The 20,163-nt window shown below is 65.4% G+C and overlaps 1 protein-coding gene across 1 annotated transcript; it reads left to right on the forward strand.

The window, feature by feature from the left end:
• The first annotated feature begins 481 nt into the window (after nt 1–481).
• Nucleotides 482–18,771, forward strand: LOC120242520 (latent-transforming growth factor beta-binding protein 1-like). The gene is made up of 5 exons (XM_039248307.1): nt 482–569; nt 877–1,333; nt 5,020–5,154; nt 9,418–9,527; nt 18,617–18,771. The coding sequence occupies exons 1-5, from the start codon at nt 482–484 to the stop codon at nt 18,769–18,771; spliced, it is 945 nt and encodes a 314-aa protein (XP_039104238.1).
• Nucleotides 18,772–20,163: the final 1,392 nt, after the last annotated feature.

A 20,163-nucleotide genomic window follows, 5' to 3' on the forward strand; every position in this document is an offset into this window, starting at 1 on the left:
GACAGCTCTTACCCTCCAGGTGGTGTGGGGGGCTCGGATAGTTGGGGGGCCCTGCTGCATCTCCATTGCTTCCGGACAGCTGGGGGGTCCCTGCCGCCCAAGCCCCTCCCAGCCAGGAGTTCCTGCGCTTGTACGAGGGTGAGGGAGGGCCCAGTCACCCGCCCACGTGAGGCGGTGGAGGATGAAAGCCCCAGGAAAGAGGCTTGCCAGCTTCGGAAGTGAGCCTGACCACCTGGGTTTCTGCAGCTGGGCCCAGCACACAGCAGGTGCCTAATGTGTGCCTAACGGGTGCCTAACTCCTGGCCGCTCTTCTTCTACCTAGACTGCACCTTCCCCTACTCTTCAAAAACTTCCTAAGGGGGTTTCCACCCCAGGGACCCCATGAGCCCCTGGGCCCAGGAACACCCAGCCCTCACCCCAGGAGTAAGTGAATTCCAAACCCAACCCAGGTTCATTTGTTTAAGTTCTCTCTACACCCAACATGGGGCTTGCGCTCAAGACCCCACGTCATCACACGCTCTGCAGGCTAAGCCAGGCAGCCGCCCCAAACCGGGTTAAAACCGAGAGAAGTGAGTCCTCCAGAGGGCGACTCCTGCCCCAGGGTCTGTGGGAGGCGGGGCACGCCCACCTCAGGCCACTGGCGAGAACACCCTGCACAGAATAAGGATAAAAATGCTCAGGGGGTGGTCGGTGACCAACGACGTGGGTGCCCAAAGGGGAGTACCCACGGCCCCTGCCTGGCACGAGAGGGGAGCGGGCACCCGGGGACAACGGACAGGGCGTCCGCAGAGCCTTAAGAGGGCCGGAGGGCTGAGGGCTGCCCCGAAAGATGGGCGCCGGGCCCGAGGTCCGCCGGAGGTGGCCACTCGGCCGCAGGGCATCCAGAACTTGCAGCCTCGGAGGAGCGCGCGAAGCTCGCGGCGAGGGCCCGCGGAGGGCCGGGGGCGGGGCCGGGGGCGGGACGGCGTGGTGGGCGGGGTCTGGGCGGGGGTCCGGGCCGGGGGCGGGGCAAAGGCGGGCCGGCCTCCGGCGACCGGGCTGTGCGCGCAGAGTCGCGCGGAGCGGGCGCGGGCCGGGCGGGAAGCCGGACCCTGCGCACCTGCGGCTGCGCCCTGCGCGTCCCCGGGCCATGGCGCACGCGGAGGCGGCGGCTCCCGGGGTCCGCCGGGACGTCCAGTGAGCTGCGGGCCGGAGGGGGGACGCGGCGCGGGGCGCTGGGCACGATGCCTGTCCTTCCGGAGGCGAGGGCGGCGGGGCGCGCGGTGGCCCTGGCCCTGGTGCTGCTGCTTCCCGCGGGTCCCGCGGGCGCCCTGCCCCGCCTGCAGCCTGGCATGTGAGTAGCGCGGACCCGGGCTCCCCGGGGCCCCTGACAAAGTTGGGCTCTCTGCCGCCCCTGGGGAGGAATGGTTAAGAGACGGGGGTGGGGGTGTGTGGGGGCGTCGGGGCTTGGGTCAGGGGGCGCTTCCGTGGCAGGGCCACCTCCTCCCCCCCCTTGCCCTGTCGGGCTCCCTCCGCTCTGGAATGTGCGACCGACCGCGCGCCTTGGCAGATGCCGCCCCCAGTCGGGGTCCTCGCGGGCAGGGTCCTCGCGGGCAGGGTCTGGCTAGCGAGCAGGCAGGAAGCAGCCCCTTCTCACTTCCTTCCAAAGCTGCCTCCGGGACTTGGGGGGGGGGGCGCTGTGCAGGGGCGGGGAGCGCCCGGCGGGGTGGGGGTGGGGGGCCTGGACGTGGTTTATGTGTTAAACACGTGCGTGCTGGGGCTGAGAGACAGGAGAAGGAATTCAGCACCAGAATGGGCAGGAAGAGAGGGTCAGGGAGCCAGCGGAGATGAATTCAGTTTTGAAAGATGATTCCCCAGGGGGCCGGTTAGCGGTCTCTCTTAACCGGCAGATCGATCCTGTGTTGGCCTCACAGGAGAGCTGGTGCCAAAGTGAGCCAGAGAGGAGGGGGAGGAGGGGAGGCGCCTGCTGGCGGCCCCCAGCCCAGGCTCCTGCAGCGAGCTGGGCCCAGGCGGGGCCTGTCCAGTGCTGCAAAGGGGCAGGCGAGTGGCCAGGCTTAGGGCCCCTGCCCAGCACTCACCCAGAGGGCCCAGTGCACCTGGCCGTGCAGGACAGTCACTTCCAGGCAGAGCTGGGAGGAGGGCAAGTCTGTGCCCCAGGACCCCACCCCCTAGCCTGCGTCTTGCTTTGAAGCTTTCCTTGTGGCCTTTTAAAGGAAAAGGGGGCCTTTGCATCCAGAAACGTGAGTGGCTGAGTCCCGGCTCTGCATGACTTCGGCTGGACATTTTGCTCTCGTGTGATCCCAGTGAGTTCGTTTGTGCAAGGGAAGCTGCAGCCTCAGAAGGGATTAGCACAGCGGCATAGGCCTGCCTGCGTGTTGCATGGTGGGCCGGGGCTTCCAGAGGCCCAGGCTCCTGGCAGTTCCAGGGTGCTGGTCGGGTGGGTGGCTGCGCAGCCATGAGGATAGAGGGTTCCTCCTGAAGGGGGTTTGGCTCCAATGTGCTTGTGGAGACGGCTTGTCAGCACTCCTGGGCCCCTTACCCTGACCCCCTGAGGAGCAGAGCCAAAGGCCTGTTTCCCGAGGTTGGGTTGGCCTGTCGCTAGGGCTCCGGGAAGCCTTTGGCCGATCTGGGGCAAGCAGTTCAAACCAGCAGCTAGTGGATTGCAGGGGACCTTCTCTTCCTGCTTCCTGTTTTCCCCAAAGCCCCCTCTGCCCTCTCTCCTCCTCCCCTTCCTCCTCCTCAGGGAGCCTCTCACGTGTCGGGGTGGCTGCCCCTCTGGGGGCCTGTGTCCCTGTGTCTTGGCCGGGGCTTCTATTCTCAGGTGGCCCCAGGCATGCTGAATTCTGACACCTTCCACGGCCCCGTTGTCTCTGATAGTCTCTGAAGCACCCAGTACATGCCCCCGCACGCGGTAGGGTGGCATTGAATGCCGCTGGCCCGCCGCACAGGGGGCAGAGGGCATCCTTCTGCTGGACCCCGGAGCTCTGGAAGCCGGTGGGCTCCAGGAAGGGCCAGAATTTGCTCTCTGCTCCTTGTACCCCAGAGGAGCAGGGGAGGAGCCGAGACAACAGCCAGGGTCCCTGAAGGTGCTTTGTCCTCTCTGGTCCTGTGTCCCCCCGCCCCCTACCCCGGGGGAGATCGGATGAGCCCGCGGGGCTGGCACAGGCCTCCCCACCCTCCAGGACTGGTTTTCCTGGTGGGCCTCTGGGGGACACAAAGAGAAGAGGGGTTCCGTGGAGTAGGGGTCCCACTGACCCATGGCCCAAGAGTGGCCTTTGTGGATGCGTGGGAGCCTGCGGCAGGTAGTTGGGCTCCCACTGGCTGACCGTGTCCTGATTGAAAACCCTACAACACATCTTTATTTATTTCTGCCTCTAAAGTGCATTTCTGCTGGAAGAATGGTTGGCTTATCTTCCTGGGGCCTGGAGTGACTGCTCACCACACACAGGGCTGGCCCAAGGCTGCTGGCAGGGCCTGGGGACGGGGGCACGGTGTCCCCCAACTCTGGAGCTCCAGCCGCCTGAGGTTGGAGGCTGCGGGCTTCCAAGTTCAAGAGTTTCACCCAGTCTGGGGCGACGTGTGTTCAGAGGCGCACCACGGGGTTCCAGAGGGGAGCCTGTAAAAACAGACCTGTCGGAGACACTCCCTGGGAGCCTGGATGAGGGTGTGCTCACAGCCGGCCTTCTCCAGCTTTGCGATGCTGGCTGCCTCCTTCCCCGCCCTGCTTTTCCCTCCTCACTTCGCCCCCCCCCCCCGGCCTTCATCCTGGGGCCTGCTGCGTGTGCCCACCGTCACCTCGGCTCGGGGCCAAGGCCGCCAGCCTCCAGCAGCCCCTCTCTGCCCGGAAGCAGATGTCCCACGGAGCTGTGTTCGCTTTGTAGTCTGGGAATTGCCTTCCCTCCCCAGATGGGAACCGGGAGCCAAGTGCAAGGACAGCCCTGTGACTGCCCTGCACTTGGGGTGACACTTCATCTGGATGTCTGTTCCCTCCCCCATCCCACCTCCTCTGCCCCGAAGATGGAAATGTTGGCCCAAGTTGTGGTTCTGGAGGGCCGGGAACTCCCCCGAGGAGATCAGTGCAGCGCTCACCTCCCCCCCCCAACACCCCCATCCGCGCGAGGCCAGCGGGGAGCCAGCGGGGCAGAGCTTTGGGGGCTGTGGACAGAGCAGCAGAGCCAGAGGGGGAGCCCTGGCCCACTGGCCTCGGGGAGAAGTCACGTCACGCAGGTGACGGGATGGGAGAGTGGCTGGCGGGAGTGGCCCACAGGGTTGTGTGACCCTGAGCGTGTTCAGAGGAGAGGACAGCCCCCCCCCCCCCCAAGAGGCTGTGGCATCTGGCTGGCCTGGCAAACTTTGTGCCTTCTCTCCTGAAATTTGCCTTGTGTGGGTCCGGGTGGGGGGTGGGGCGGCCTGGGGCAGCTGCCCCTCCCCCCACTTCCCAGAGCCTCCGGGGCCCCTGCTGCATCTTCCCAACAACCACCCCCTTCCCCTGTGCGGCATGCTCCTGTCCGTGTGTTCACCTGTGGCGCAGGGGTCAAGGGCGCTAAGGAGCCACTGACACCCTAGGGCTCCGCCGTGCACCCCCTCCACGCTCCCCGGAGGCGCCCCAACATTCCCCACTGTGCTTGTCCCGCCTGGAGCGAACTCCCACCCACCCAGCCGTGTGCCCAGCGGGGGCAGCTCAGGGGACATCTCTGAGGCCAGGATGGCTGGGGGAGCGGGGGCCTAGGAAGGGGAGTCACACAGACCGGACGCAGGGTCCGGGCCACTGTTCCCGCTGACCCCAGGCCCCTGGTGTCTTGGCAAAGTTAGAACAGCACTGTGGGTAGTGTGGGGCCCCTGCAGGGAGATGCACGGTGTGGCCCTGTGGCCGTCCCCTCGTCCTCCGCCCACAGCTTGAGCCTGGGGCTACCGCAGGCCTGGGAGGGGCGTGCCCCCCCGCCGCGACCCCCCCCCCCCGGTGGCTCCATGCCCCTGACTGGGGACTGGGGCCCGCTGACCACCTGTCCTCTGTCCCAGGCCGCACGTGTGTGCCGAGCAGGGGCTGACCCTGGTGGGCCGAAGCCAGCCCTGCGTGCAGGCGTTCAGCCGGACTGTGCCCGTGTGGAAGCCGGGCTGCGGGCGGCAGGCGTGGTGTGTCAGCCACGAGCGGAGGTATGTGCTGGGGCCCCGGTCCAGTGTGGGGTGTGGGGCCCCTGTCCGGGTCCCAGGGCCGCCCACACCCCTTCCCGCAGCCCTGCGCCTGGTGCCGAAGCTTTCCCGTCCCCCAAGGGCTGCTCCCACACTGAGCACTGCTGCCCAGGGGGCCCTGCAGGGAGGAGGGACTCTGTGGGAGGGGCCCTGAGGAACATGGGGATCCCACGGCCCAGGCGGGACGCTGGGGGCGGGGGCGGCCACAGGAGAAGGGAAAAGCGGGGTGCCTGGCCTGCCGAGCGCCCTGTGGGACCTGCTACGCCCGAGCCCCTGGGCCTTATTCCCGGGGGAGTCAGCGCCAGACCTTTTCTTGCCCAAGATTTTATTTCAAAATCAAATTAAGGAGTGCCCTTGCATACCTCTCCTGTCTCTGGAATCTGCCCCACTGCTGAGCTGGGCGGTGGGGGGGCTCAGCGCGGGCAGTGCCCCCGTTAGGCGGGGAAGGTGGGAGCGGCCCGCACGTGGGGTGTGGTGTCCAGCTTCACAGCGCAGCCTTTGAGGGCCGCCTGCGTGGCTCCACTTGTGTGGGGCGCCAGCTCCCCCCGCCGCCCTTGGCGGTGTCTGGGGGCAGCGTCTGCTGGGCCAGGTGTGCTGAAGACGGGTGCCTTCGCCAGGTGGTGGAGGCGGGCCCGCTACCCATACCGTGGGGCACGGGGTGGCCCCTCAGGCCCATAGGGTCCTGCCCCGAGGTCGGGGAGCTGACGCTGGGAACCCGGGGCCGAAGGAGCACGTCTGCCCCCCCCCCCCCCGCTGCCCCCGGAGGTGTGCTCTGTGCGGGCCTCCGGGCCTTGTCACGTGTGGGGCCACACATCGGTCACAGATTGGGAACGAGGTTGCGTCAGCCGTGTCCCCACAACGATGTGTGGGGAGGGGTGCTGTTGCTGGAAGCTGCCAGGGGCCCTGAGGTCCCGAGGCTGGAGCGCTGTGGGGTGTGTGCATTGAGGGAGCCCCCAGGACGGGCTGTTCCCCCATTTCCCTGTCGCTGGTCCCCAGGCTGGCCTGGGTGGGGATGGGAAGCAGCCTTTTCAAAGCATCTGGGCACCTTCAGCCTCCTGGCGAGGTGTCTCCTGGGAGGAAAGTCTTCGAGGGCCTTGCTGCCTGGCCGTGTGGGGCGGGGGCAGGGGGGCTCTGCCGTGTTTCCTGCTGGGCTGGGGGGGTGGCCTGTGTTCTGTGTGCGGGTCTCCGGGGAAGGCTCAGGAGGGGCCGCATGCAGATCGGGTTCTGGGCACCCTCTCCTGGCCCAGCTTGAGGTGACCGGGATCAGCGGGGGCAGTTTGGGTCCCTGGCCTGTGGGGGGCGGGGGTGCCTGGCCTGGAGTGCAGCCATGTGAGCTGGTTCCCCCACAGCCCTCCGCCCCGCGTGGCCGAGAGCTGTCTCCCCACCACCATGTCCCGTAGGGCTTCTGTGACCTGTGCTAACTGCCTCCCTTCCGTGGGGCCCCGCTGCATTGTAGTGGGCGTGCGCCCCCCCCCCACGGTGCCACAGCTGTGCCCACGCGCCGCGCGCGGATGTTCCTCCGTTGGCCGTTGAGGCTGTGGCCTTCGTCCTTCAGGAGTGCACAGAGGCCCCGCTCCCCCGGGCGGCCCGCCCTGCCCCCTGGCCCCTCCTCCCATCTGCTCTCCTGGCGCATCAGGAGGGTCTCCCTGACAAACCACCGGGCAGTGCACAGGCTGTGCACGGAGGCCCCCTGTCCTTTGGGGGTGTGGCCCATGCAAAGGGAGGAGGGAGGGAAAGGATGCTTGGAGGACCCGGGGCCCTCACGCAACCTGTCCCTCCCGGCCCCCTCCCCGCCGCGGGGCTCCCTGGCCTGTGGCCCAGGCTCCCAAGGACCTGCAGGAGTGGACGTAGGGGCAGTAGCCCCCCAGCTGTGTCGCAGGGTCTCCGCCTTCCAAGGGCAGGGGCGGGGGGGATGGGGCAGATGGGCCGGTGGGCTCCGTTCTCCGGGCGACTGCGAGCAGCAGCACGTAGCCCCGGGAGAGGGATAAATATTTACGAAGGAAGGGCTCGACGTTGTTTGCTCTGCCAAATCCCGTCCAGCGCTGCGGTCGGCGTCTCCCCAGGCAGTGGTTTCATGTCCTGCCAAAGCGGGGTTTGCAGAGCCCCCCCGGGCTGCTGTCCGCAGCGCGCCTGAGCTCACGCTTCCGGGAAGTGGCCTGGGTTGTTTGTGGGGTCCTGATCCCCAGGGTGGCCATGGGTTTCCCACGGCTCCTGGCGGCCGAGCCCCAGCAGGCAGGAGGGTGTTTCCTCACCTGGAAACGGCAGTCCAGGCCCTCGGGCTGCTCCCGGGGCTCAAGGGTCCGTGACCCCATAGCTGTAGGCCGGGCCCGGTCACCACTCCTACAGACAGCGGTGGGGCAGGGTGGCTTCGGGTCACCCCTTTCCTTTTGTTCTGTTACTACATTCTCAGTTCCTCTTCCCTGGCCTTTCTGCGCGCCCCCACACTTGTGACCAGTCCCGTCCTGTGCCCCCAACGCCTGTGACCTGTCCCGCCCCCCCACTTTTGTGACCAGTCCTGTCTTGAGCCCCCCTCACCACAGCCTGTGACCAGTCCCGTCATGGCCAGGGACCCGAGGGCAGGGGCTGAGCACTGAGTCCTGGTTAGCTTCCGGTTGCCACTGTAATCAGTTGTGCTGAGCCGGGCGGGGGCGGGGGGGAGGAGGGGGCTTCAGTTTTCTCCCGTCAGGGAGGCCGGGAGCCTGAGCCCCAGGTGTGGGCACAGCTGGTGACTTCTGTCCCAGGTCTCTCCCTGCCCCGGCTCCCGGAGGTGGCCGTGTCCTTGGCTCACACCTGCCTCTCCCCTGTCTCTGCCTCGGTGCTCACACGGCCCTCCCCCAGGGTGTCTGTTCCCTGGCTTCTGAGGACCCCAGTCCTTGGACTGGGAGCCCACCCCAAGTTAGCACAGGCTCCTCTCCGTTTGTCTCCATCGGGGAAGACCCTGCTTCCAAATAAGGTTGGCGGTCTTCCCTCTAGATGAGAGACCGAGGGGCCGGGCTGGGACAGTTAGCTGTCCTCTGGCTCACCCTCATTAGGTGAGGGTGGAGTTCTGGGGTGGGGATGGATGAGGAGGGAGAATCCGGAATCCAGACAGCTGCCCTGGGAAGGTCGGCAGGGTCAGATCTTGTTGTAACACTCTCTGAAGAAGGGGGAATGGAATTTTCTGGAATGGTAGAGACCTTTCTAAAATCTGAGGCCGGCAGAAGTGGAGCCAAGATGTAGGAGCCTGGGGCTGTGGGGTGCCGCTGAAATGGGAGGCTGTGTGGGCCATGTGGGACCCAGGCACCTCTGCTTCACATCCTGGCTCTGGCTCCCAAGGTCAAGGCTGCGGGCTGAGTCCCAGGATGGTGGGAGGTGGACCCTCGGGGACTGCTCCCCCAAGGCCACCCTGTGGGGCTGCTGGTGTGCAGAGAAGCAGGATGGAGGCTGGTGCTGGCCGGCCCGCCGTGCACAGGGTGGCCCTGAGGCGCCCGCAGCTGCAGGTGGCCTGGGGTGGCCTCAGGCAGCCGTCAATGCCCTCCTACGGGCCGGACCTGGGTGCCTCCTTCCGGCGTGGCCCCTTCCCAGCTCCTGCTTGGGGCTCTGCCTCTCTCTGCTCAGCTTCTGTGAGAGCTACTCCCATCCTGAGCAGGAACCCTCGGACCCAGGCTCCCCTGCCCCCTGTTCCCCGAGGAGCCCTCCCGCCTGCTCCCCTCTGACCTCAGGGCTGGGTATGACCACACTCTGGTCCCTCTGTGCTTGTCCACAGCCCCTCTTCTGGTCACCCCATGTCCCTGGCTCAGCCCTACCCCCCGCAGGTGGGGAAGAGGCCCCTCGTAAACCGCGAAGGCTCTGGCCGTCTTCCCCTGTGCACCGAGAGCCCGGGGTCTGACCCGGCACCGCCCGGGGCTCAGCCTTGCCCAGCGCTGGGCACCTTGGCAGCCACTCCCGGTCTCCGAATGAACCTGGCCTGGCGTTAAGAACCAGATGTGCCTGTCCTGACGCTGTCGAGCAGGGCCCGGCAGGGGCGGGGAGGGAAGGGGGCAGAGCTGGCCGGGGCCATGGGTGCTGGCCCCCTGACAGCCGGTGTGTCTCCACTGTCAGACGCAGATCTGGATCTGCTCCGTCGTGAAGGGAGCAGTTGGAGAATCAGCGCGGGGAAGGGTGGGTGGGGGAGAGCCAAAAGCAGCGGGAAGTGCCACCAGAGCTAGCGTCTCACAGTAAACGTTTCCCTTCTCCCTTCTTTTCTAGAACCATCTACTACACAGGCTACAGGCAGGTGTATGCCATGGAGGCACAGACGGTGTTCAGGTGCTGCCCTGGGTGGAGCCAGCAGCCTGGTGACCAGGGCTGCCTCTCCCGTGAGTGTCCCCCCCCCCAAACCTGTGCCCCAGAAGAGGCTGCGTCTAAAGGGATTGTCCCCAGTGTGGGCGGTGCAGACCCTCTTTCTGTACTTGGTGGCACTTCCCACAGTGCGAGAGCTCCCCACTCTGCCCCCACCCAGGCTGTTAAAACAGAACAATCCAGGAGCAGTGAGCCCCCAGGCTGATGTGGGTAGGGGGCAAGGGAAGAGGGATGGGGCTGTGGGGGGTCTGAGCGGAGGGTGGGGGGCTGTCAGCCAGGTCCTGGCATCTGGGCGGGGTCTGAGGCCAGCGCCGGGGCCACACGATGGTGTCTGTGGGCTCAGATGCCGCTTCAGGGCCCTGTCGTGGAGCCCGTCGCGAGCCCGCCTGCCCGCCATCGCCACCCCTGCTCTTGGGTCCCTTGGCCCTGAGTTCCCAGGAGGGCCTGGGGCTGGGCATTGGAGACAGACAGACAGCAGCTCCTGTCCTGCCTCCCGTCCTTGGGCCCTGGGCCTCAGTCTCCCCAGGTGCTTAGTGGAGGCTTGTCACTGCCTCCCTCAGAGAGGGGGTCCTGACCGATGCAGGGGGGATGGATGGGGAGCCAGTGGGTCAGCGCGCGCGAGCCTCACTCTGAAGCCTCTGCTTCGCGAAAGGAATGAGGCGCATAGCTGTGGAGTCCGGCAGTAGAGGTGTTTGGGCAGCTGTTCCTGGCCTGTGCGTGTGGGCACAGGAGGGCATGGGCACAGGTGGGGCGGCAGGTGGGTGTGGGCACAGGTGGGTGTGGGCACAGGAGGGAGTGGGCACAGGTGGGCCGGCAGGTGGGTGTGGGCACAGGTGGGTGTGGGCACAGGAGGGTGTGGGGACAGGTGGGCGGGCAGTTGGGGTGACTGGGTAACAGGAGGCTGCATCCCTTCCCCAGAGAGGGGGTCTCAGATCAGAGGTCAGGCCTCCCCTGAAACAACGCCGTGGCGCCCCCTGGTGTGAAGCAAGAGGCAGGGCCGCCCTGTGGGGGCGGCTGGGGGTCCCAGCTCCCCCGTGCTGGGACGGGAACCAGACTTCAGGGGCCGTGTTCCAGCCTGCCTCTCTGCCCCCCGGTCCCTCCGCACACAGGAAACGTGGAGCCGCTGACCAGGGGCAGAGACGTTTTTCCACGAACTCCAGTCGGAGAAGGGGAAGAGAAGGGCGGTGGGTACTGTTTTCTGGGAGAGGAAATGAATAATTCTCCCCAGGAAGGGAGCAGGAGGGAAGAGGAGAGGAAGCAGCCCCGCCTCCTCGTGGGCAAGAGAGCCTCGGGGGATGGGGGGGCACCTGGATGCTGGCCAGCGCCCCCCCCAGCAGCGGCCCTTCTCCCCACGCTCTCTGACCACGGTGATGTGTGCGTTCCCTGCTTCTGGCTTCTAGGAAAACAAAGGGGTGTGTTGAGTGGGGGGGCAGGGCAGACATCAAAGCCGAGGCCCCCGGTTTCCGCTGTGAGGCCGCCCTTCCAACCTGGTGGATGACGGGGGCGGGCAGAGGAGGCGCGGGGTGGGCTTGGGGAGCACAGCCTCTACACCTGGGAAGGGACGGGAATGCACACCCACATGGCGGTCAAGGGGCGTCCCTCTGGGCTTGGCTTCCTGGCTTGGGGGGAGTGGTGTGTACACCGTCACGGGCGAGGGAGGCGGGGAGCCCGGGCCCAGGCCAAGGTTTGTGCTGCAACGTTCTCACAGTCCACGCCCGTGGCGGGGGTCTCATCCTGGGTTTCAGCTGTGTCTCAGAGTGACCATCCCCGCGACAGGGCCACGGAGGAGCCGCGGGGCCCGAGGGCCGGCCAGACCCTGGGAGGCCAGGTTGGCCTCTCCCCATGGCAGGGACGGAGCCCAAATGCTGGCTTCACAGGGATGGGAGGCTGATTTCAGCACAGGCCCCCGGGGCCAAGGGCCACGACTGTCTCTCCTTCCCCCTCTGGCTCCGCCTGAGTGCCTGGCCTGTCATGCGGCTCTGTCTGCCGGTGGCCAGGAAGGACAAGGTGACTGCCTTGGGCTGGCCAGCTGGCAGGAGGGGGGATGCGGCCGTGGGGCAGGCGGCCTTGGCCTTGCCGAGGTGGAGGAGACGGGCGGTGGACAGGGCTGTGGCAGGAAGGACATGGGGGAGGGGGTCTTGGCCGCGGTGCCTGGCCTTGGTGGTCCAGGTTGTCACAGGGCCTCCATGTATCCTGGGCTGGAGGCTTTGACTTTCTCGGCCTTTTTTTTTTTTTTTAATGTTTATTTACTTTTGAGAGATAGAGAGAACACGAGCGGGGTTGGTGCAGCAGAGAAAGAGGGAGACACAGAATCTGAAGCAGCTCCAGGCTCTCAGCTGTCAGCACAGAGCCTGAGGTGGGACTCGAACCCGCACACCATGAGATCATGACCTGAGCCGAAGTTGGACGCCCAACCGACTGAGCCACCCAGGCACCCCTCAACTGTTTGTTTTTAAAAGATCCTTTTTCGTGCAGGATTTACTTATTTGTGTGTTTGGGTTTTCTCTGTTTATTTGAATGTTCTAGCAAAAGTCCTGTGGTCCGGCCCCCTTGGACACCCACTTGTTCCCTGGCGTCTGGGCCACCAGCATGGGAAGGGGCGGGAGGGACTGGGGGGGTCCAGTGGGGAGGATCCTGAGCCTGGGGCCCTGCCCCCTGTCGCTGGGCTCTGCCCACAGGGAGGTAAGGCCTGATGGGAGGCTGGCTGCTGGGGGACGCTGATGAGGTGGGGTGTGGGGGTGGGAGCTCAGAGCCAGCTGGGGCTCCGGGGTGCAGGTGGGCAGGAGGTGCTGGGGGTGGGGGGTGGGAGCGTTCAGGGAGCCGGTGGGGGCCCCGAGCAGGAGGAAGCGTAACGGATGGTGGGGGGCAGCGGAGGAAGGCGGGAGCACGCGTGGGAGCACCACCGTGGCTGGGGAGGGTGGGCTGAGCACCAGACTGCACTTCCTGCTGTGGCCTGTCTCAGGCTGAGCAGGCGCCCGGAGCCCCCAGCCCCCAGGAGGCCCTGCGCTGGGGGGTCAGGTGAGAGTCCGGGGTGGCTGCCCTTGGCCCCTCCCCGCGGGCTTGCTGTGGCGGCAGGGCTGGGGCGGGGCCTCTGGGCGCCCAAGTGCGAGCACCGAGCACCGACGGGGTGCCGGGCCCCCAGGGAGGGTCCTCTAACCTTGTCCTGTTCCTCACCCTCTGGCGTTCCTCTGGTCGCTTCCAGCACCTTCCCTCAGTCTCCGAGCAGGCTGTCTGCAGCCCGGGGGAGGGGAGGTGGTCAGGCTGGGACAGGGCAGCCCCGCCCGCCTCAGGACCCGGAAGTGCAGCTCCGTGCGGGTCGCCGCCAGGGACCCCGTGTTTGTGTGGGATCGAGGAGGGGCCTAATGCCGTGGGGGGGGGGGGGGATGGCAGGAGGCTCTAATGGCTGTTGTGATTGCTCCGTGACCCACTTAGTGGCATTTGTGACCTGGAGGCGACCAAAAAGTAAAAGTGCTGGCGGGGCGGCGTTGCCTGGTGACCAGGTGGCTTCCCTGGGTCTGCATGGTCCCCGTGCGCACATGCCCCCTGTGCTGTGGGTGCCACATTCGCGCCCAGCTCTCTCAGTGCCCCGATTTTGCCTAGACCCCCTGATGCCCTGGGTCCTGGCGCCCCCTCATCCAAGGCGGCCATGAGCGTGAAAAAGTGGGTGTCTGGCCTGACCCTGACATGGACGCACCCAGGAATGAGGTGCCAGGAGTAGGTTCTGTGGCTCCCTGATCTAACTCCCCGGTCCGTACAGGGCTGGGCTCCGGCCGGCTGAGGAGGCCACAGGATGGAGAGGCTGGGCGCCAGTGGGTGCTGGGAGCCTCACCAGCCACATGGAACGTGAAGGGGTTCTGCAGTCCGCGAAGCTCCGTGTAAAAGCACAGTTAAGCAGGTTCCATTGTTGCAGGACTTCTCAGAGCGTTTAACATGCTAACGTGCCCCGAGGATTCCTGAGACGGACTGTAGTATTTTCCAAGCCAAATCTTTCTTTAAAAAGAAAGGAAGAAACACAACGAAGTTGGAATGATAAACCAGGTCCATAAAGCAGGCTCTGAGAAGCACTGGACAGACGTCTGTGCGGGGCCGACGGGTGCCCTGCACTGCTCTCAGGCAGAGGCCCCTGGAACTGGTGTCCTGCATGGACACGCGGGCAAGCGGGCAAGCAAGGCTGTGGGGGCGGGTGAGATGGGCTCTGGAGACTGCGGGGGTGGGGAAGGGACCTCGGGCCGGTGGGGGGGGGCTGGGCAGGGCTTGAGACGGCTCAGATGTACTCTCTGGAGGCCAGGGGTCCTTCCGTGCTCCCCTAGCTTGTGGCCGCATCAGCCCCCTCCGGCCGTCCTCCCTGCCTGTGTCACCTCCTCCCTCAGCAGGGCCTGCCCTACCTTGGTCACACCTGCAAACAGACAGGGTCACTTTCTGAGGGGCCCCGGGACAGGGGCACGATCTGCTGTGGAGGGCGGATGGCCCTGGGGGATCAGGGAGCGCGGTGACAAGGGGTCGGATTCTGGGTGCGCGGACGGTGAGAACTGGGTCTGGAAGCTGTGGCCGTGGCTGGGGGCCCAGGACTTTGGAGCCCTCCAGACCGCCGTGTGTGCCCAGGGTGTGTGGGACAGCCGTGCCCGTGCCCCCGAGCACAGCCTCAGAGATGACCACAGCCTGGGGAGGACACCGAGAAGTGACCACCCGGAGCTTTCTCCACGGGTTTCCAGGCCCGTCTTGGTCACTCACGCCTTCTTGGTGCCCGGGGGAGGGGGGGATGCCAGGGGAGCTGGAAAAAACCTGTGGCCCGTGAGGGCATCGCATCAGTAGGGACTGACGGTTTGTTGTCACAGGGGCCGGGAGGGGCTGTGCGACTGGCCACGGGACGGAAGCCCAGGCTGCTGACTGCCTGGCAGGCTGGCCCTGTGGCTCTCCCTCTGGGACCCCGCCGCCTCCCCTGGGCCCCACTGGGGATGGGGGGGGTTTGGGGAAGGAGCGGCAGGAAGGCTGCCCGGAGACCCAGGGACAGCTGCCCTCTGCTTTCCGACCTTGCCGTTCACTTTTCCATTTCCGTTCTGGATGCATGTCAGCCCCTCGCCCCGCGTGGGAATTTGCAGAGCTGGCATCCTGGCCATCCTGCCCTCCGTGTGGATGTACACGGTCGCTGGGGTGGGCGTGCTGTTCTGCCGTGACCCCCACCCCAGCTCTCTCACACCCCGTCACGCCCGGGCCTGGATAGCACTGTGCCTGGCACACATTTGCACATGTGCAGACTTGTGCAGTGCGCCAGCATGCTGTCCACCCAGGTGAGCTGACCTGCCTCACTGCCTCACACACCTGTGCACACACATGCATGTGTACTCATGCTCACACATGCATGTGCACACAACCCCACATGTGCTGACAGGCTCACCTGCAGACACAGGCTCCCACACGTGTGCTCTCACACACACATGTGCTTGCACACACATGCTTATGCTCACATGCACACGTGTGCACCTCGTGCCTGCTCACCTGTGCGAATGCTGCACGCCCATGTGGGTATGCTTGCACCTGCAGTCACAGTCCCCGGCACTCATACTGACCACAGGCTCCTCCCCCTTCCTTCTAGCACAGGCCTTCGGGTGGGGGGTGGGGGGTGGGGGAGCATGGCCCTGGCCCCCAGGGCAGCATTGGCTTGGCCCTTCCTCCGGAGGGTGGAGCTGGAGTGACTCCCTCCCCGCAGTGAGGGTCTGGGACTGGTGGAGGTTGGGGTGGGGGCGTGTGGTCCTGGCCTCTAGCCTCCAGCCAGCAAGTCTGGGGACAGACCAGGGACAGAGAGACCGAGTGGGAGGGACCCCTCCCCTGCAGGCATGCTTTGCTGAGGTGGGCACTGTGGCTCCCACACCTGGCCGCTGACGGGCGCTCCAGCAGCACCTCGGGTGAGCTTTATGTCCCGCGCCTGGTGGCCTGGTCGATGAGCTGAAGACCGCCCTGAGCCACGGTGCTGATCCACCTGCCCTGTGGGGTGACCTGGGACCTGTGTCGTCCTCACTGTCACCCCCTCTGTCTGCGCTCTCCCCCACCCAGTGTTGTTCGAACCCCTGAGTGCCTCCAACGATGGCGGACAGAGGCGCTGTGTGCTGGGCCCAGCCCTGACTCCGCTGGGTGCTGGCCTCCATGGCCGGTTGCTGGAGAAGCAATGGGGGGCAGGCGTGGCCTCCTGGGGTTCCTCTGTGCTGGGTGTGCCCCGCAGTCCTGGGAGACTTTGCTGGGGAGCCCGGCTGCATCGCACAGACCCTCCCATGGCTGGCCTGGGGGGCTTTGGCCACGGTCAGGGCGCTGCTGGTTCTGGTGTCACTGTTATCGTTGCTAAGTCCGGAGCTGGGGACGAACTGTCATCGGATTGACAGGCTGCGTTTGGAGTGGCCTATCCGAGGTTTCCTTGAGCCTGGCCCACACTGGGAGTCCCCACACCCACCCCATGTCTCGGTGGTGGCCTGATCCCGGGTTACAACAGAGTCGCTGCGGCCCAGAGAGCCCCCTGGCAGGCTCTGACCTGAAGATGCTGAGAATTCAGCACTGAGCATGTGCAGGGTGCAGGGAGGGGCTGAGGTCGCCTGTCTGCTCAGGATGTGACCTCAGCCCCAGCCAGTGGACAGGCGTGCCGCCCCTCTGGGGACGCCGTTGGGGGGCTGGCGGAGGGATGGGGCTTCCCCGCTCCCGGCCCAGCCCTGCAGCAGAGGGAGGACAGGAGCCAGAAGCTTCCTCGAGGGAAGTGCAGCTGGAACGGCCCCCCGGACAGCAGGGTCACAGGCGGGGAACTGCGTCCCGGGGCTGAGATGGTCGCTCCAGCCTCGGCCTCAGGCTGCAGAATGCACGTGGGGTCAGCGGAGGGGTTCGGGGAGGGCTCATTCACAGCGCTGGCCTGGAGAAGGCCGACGATTGTGTCCCACACACAGTTGGTGACCTGGGCTCAGAGCCTGCGGGTGGGTGGCCTGGCAAGACCAGGAGACACTGGGCCAGTCTGGATCACACCTGTCCCGCCTGAGGCCACCCTACTGTCCGGCAGAGGAAGAGAGGAGGAGGGGCCGTAGGCCTGGCGGCCCTTCCGGGGGCGAGGCCTGCGCGCAGGAACCCCGCCCCGGCGGAGGGGCGGGGCCCGGCGGGGGGGCGGGGCCCGGCGGGGGGCGGGGCCGGCGGGGGGCGGGGCCCGGCGGGGGGGCGGGGCCCCGGCGCGGCTGTAGGCACCTGCCGCAGGCAGGCAGGCAGCTGCAGGTCCAGACCAGCGTAAGTGTTGCTTGCCTTCCGCCTGGAGAGAAAGTGGCGCTGAGATGCCGTGGAAGATGTCCACACGTACCGCCCTCACCTGCGCTCCCCGAACCTGTCATCCTGCAGACGCCCCTCTGGGCCCGACCAGCCTTTGGTTCTGAGGATGTGGACAGACCCTCCCTGTTTCACCCCAAAGCCTAGGCCGAGTCCGGGGGGCAACAGCTAGAACGCCCGGTGAACCGTCCCCGCACTTCCAGCCCGTACTCTGTGCACCAGGGCGGTGTTCCTCCTTCTCTGTCAGGTCGTGGGTGGGGAGACCTGTTCAGCCCCGGAAGCTGCCGCTGGTGGCGAGCGCCGCTTCAGGCTCAGCCAGTGGTGTGGAGGGGACCCTTGGTGGTGGGAAGGTGGCTGAGAACATTGTATTCGATGTGTGCAGATCGCAGAGCCTAACTGCAGTTTCAACCCACTGGTAAATATCAGACCAGGGCCTGGACACCTATGTACGTGACCCAAGCCGCCTCCCTTGTCCGCTAAGGGGTCTGGGCCGTGGCGACGTGTGCACAGTGGTTCCTGGGGGGCTTCTTCAGCCTCACGTGACTCCCCTGACTTGGCCCTCCCTCTGCCTGCTTGGTCCTCCGAGAACACAGCCGCCCGGAGGCAGCAGACCTGTGGGCACCGCGGGCCCAGGTCACCTCTGCCTGCCCTGGCATTTCTCTCTCTCTCAGGGGCACACGGTTCCTTCCAGGGCCCCTGAGGGTCCTGTGGACGCAGTCCCGGACCCACTGACAGCCTGAGGGGGCATCCCCAAGCAGAGCCCTTGCCACTGCCGTGGAATGTAGTAGGAATTCATAAAACTCATTAAAAAAACGAACTAATGTTGGGGGCACCTGGGTGACTCAGTCAGTTAAGCGTCTGACTTCAGCTCAGGTCATGATCTCACAGTTTGTGAGTTTGAGCCCCACAATGGGCTCTGTGCTGATAGCTCGGAGCCTGGAGCCTGCTCTGGATTCTGTGTCTCCCTCTCTCTCTGCCCCTCCCCCACTCACTCACTCACTCGCGTGCACACCCTCTTTCTCTCTCTCAAAAATAAAATAAAACATTAAAACAATTTTTAATGAACTAATGTTAAGTATTAGAAACACACGTGTTTCTTGGAAATATCTAAGTCGTTTTGCAAGGCGTCTATCCAGCCTTCATCAACAGCCATGCATCTGGTTTTCACATTTTTTGTTTCCATGTCTCTTACTTGGTCCTTCTTCCTATCTACCTGCTCTTTTACACACACAGAGCCTCCCTTTTCCTGGTGGGGGCTGTCACACATGCTAATTTGAAAGCCAGGCTCTGGCTCCTGAGCTCTGTCTGCCCGGGGGGCGGGCGGTACTCCTTCAATGTCTCCTTGTGCAACCTCCTCCCTCCCCAGCTGCCGGTGGGGGAGGGGGTTTCCTTGGGGTGCCTGTCCCCTTGGACAGAAGCTGGTCCTCAGGCAAGCCTGCAGCCTCCCTTTCAGCAGGGGGCTGGCCCTGACTCCTTCCCCACCTCCTCCAGAAAATGTGGGGGGAGGTTGCAGGCTCTGGTGGGGGGGGCCAGTGCGTGACCTGAGACAGAACAGAGCTGGACCCTGATATGGTGGAAGGGTCGGGGCTGCCGGCCTGGGAGACCCCCCTCCCCCGACCAAGGTTCAAGGGTTCTTGGTACAAGAGGTAGTCTGGGCTTTGCTGTGTGTGGTGAGCACCTGGGTCCTGTCCAGCCCCAGGACTGGCCTTGTGGGGAGACTTTGGGGACGGTCCTCAGGGACGCTGTGTCCTGGCGGGTGGGCTGGGGCTGCCTCCGGGCTGTTGGCCCTCCTCACTCGCCTTCTCTCCTCCCCCCACAGCCCGGTGCAGCGCTGGCTTCTGCTTCAACGGCGGCCACTGCGCGCCTGGCTCAGCCCAGCCGTGCCGCTGTCCCCGAGGCTTCCAGGGTGCCCGCTGCCAGTACGGTGAGTGGATGGACGAGGGTACTCGCACCCGCTCCCTACGGCTCATCTGAGGTTGCTGGGAGGAGGGGCACCCTGAAAGCCCCTTCCTCCACTGATGCCTCCACACCCCTTCATCTCAGCGCCTGCCCAGCCGTGGCCTCCCCGGAGAGATGGGCTAGGACCGGCCGGCTTACTGGGCGGCTGGGAAGCGGGCCGTCCCGTTTCTGCCTTGCTGGAGGCTCTCGCGTCCTGAAAGATGGGGGACACGCAGGGTTCTGTCGGAGGCGACTGGTTCAGCAAAATTGGGCACAGCTGTAAGGTGGGGCGTCACGGAAACCCAGCCGCGCTACAGGCCGTTAAATAGCAGAAACTCAACCGAGCGAAACTTAGAGATCTGATTGGCTTTAGGAATCGATTCATGCATCAGGCAGAATCCCGTCTAACACGGGTGGGGAGCTCCCAGGGGCTACGGAAAGGAAAGTTTTCTAAAGGGAGAGAAAGAGCAGGAAAAAGGAAATTATCAGCCAAGAACCTTTGCTGTGGGCAAGGGGGCCTCCTAAGGGGAGTGGAATCTACCAGAACCTTCCATGGTGCTCACCATGATTCCTGCCCTGACCGCTTACAGGCGATGTCCCCGGGGCTTTGAGCTGCAGTCAGGTTGGGTCTTGGGTCTGGGTCGTGACCTAAGTGGTGCCATTTTGGGGGCCTGCGGTTTTCTTCATAACGACGTGGCAATAGGAAAGCGTTGGCGGGGTGCTGGGGGGGCTCAGGCTCGGAGCAGGTGTGTGGGTTTTGGAGTTTTTATAAAGAAAGTGAGCACAGTGCATGGAAACACATCACGAGAATGCCACAGACATTCGTCCTCATTTCTCTGTGCCGGGACAGCAAGAGCACCCCCTGGGGTTTCCTGCTCGATCCGGGGTTTCTTCATTGAACCTGTAGCTTTCCGGGTCCTGTCAGAACCCGGCGCAGAGCCACAGCCGCGGGGGGAAGTGAAATACTCCCAGACGGCTTCTGGCACTTTGAACTTGCTCCTGGTGAGTGGCTGGTGGGGGATCTTCCGGGTGGGGCCAGGGCGTGCGTCCTGCACCACGCTCCAATGCCTCGGATGCCCAGCAGGCAACAGGGGCCGGGGGGGCATCAGGGAATTGTGGGGAGCAGGAGGTTCCCCGTTTGTAGAGGGGACCCCGCCCTCTCTCTGGTCTCCGTGTGTTTACGTGTGGTGCCCCCCGAGCATGGGCTGAGGGTAGGCGTCCTGGGGAGGGCCTGGGTCCCAGAGTTCTGAGACAGGTGCCGGTAGCTGGGGGTGCCGACCATTGGACAAGCTGGCGGGTTGGGTAGCTCTGGTTGCTTATCCGATGCCCTTTGTTAGGTGGAAGGTTCTCTGCTGAGCCAGCCTCGATCCCCTTGCTCCATGGGCTCTGTGTGCTGGGGGCCTGCCCCATGCCCCATGCCCTGTGCCC

This window comes from Hyaena hyaena, unplaced genomic scaffold (genome assembly GCF_003009895.1).
Source record: "Hyaena hyaena isolate Hyena2069 unplaced genomic scaffold, ASM300989v1 scaffold_308, whole genome shotgun sequence".
NCBI classification, from domain to species: domain Eukaryota; kingdom Metazoa; phylum Chordata; class Mammalia; order Carnivora; family Hyaenidae; genus Hyaena; species Hyaena hyaena.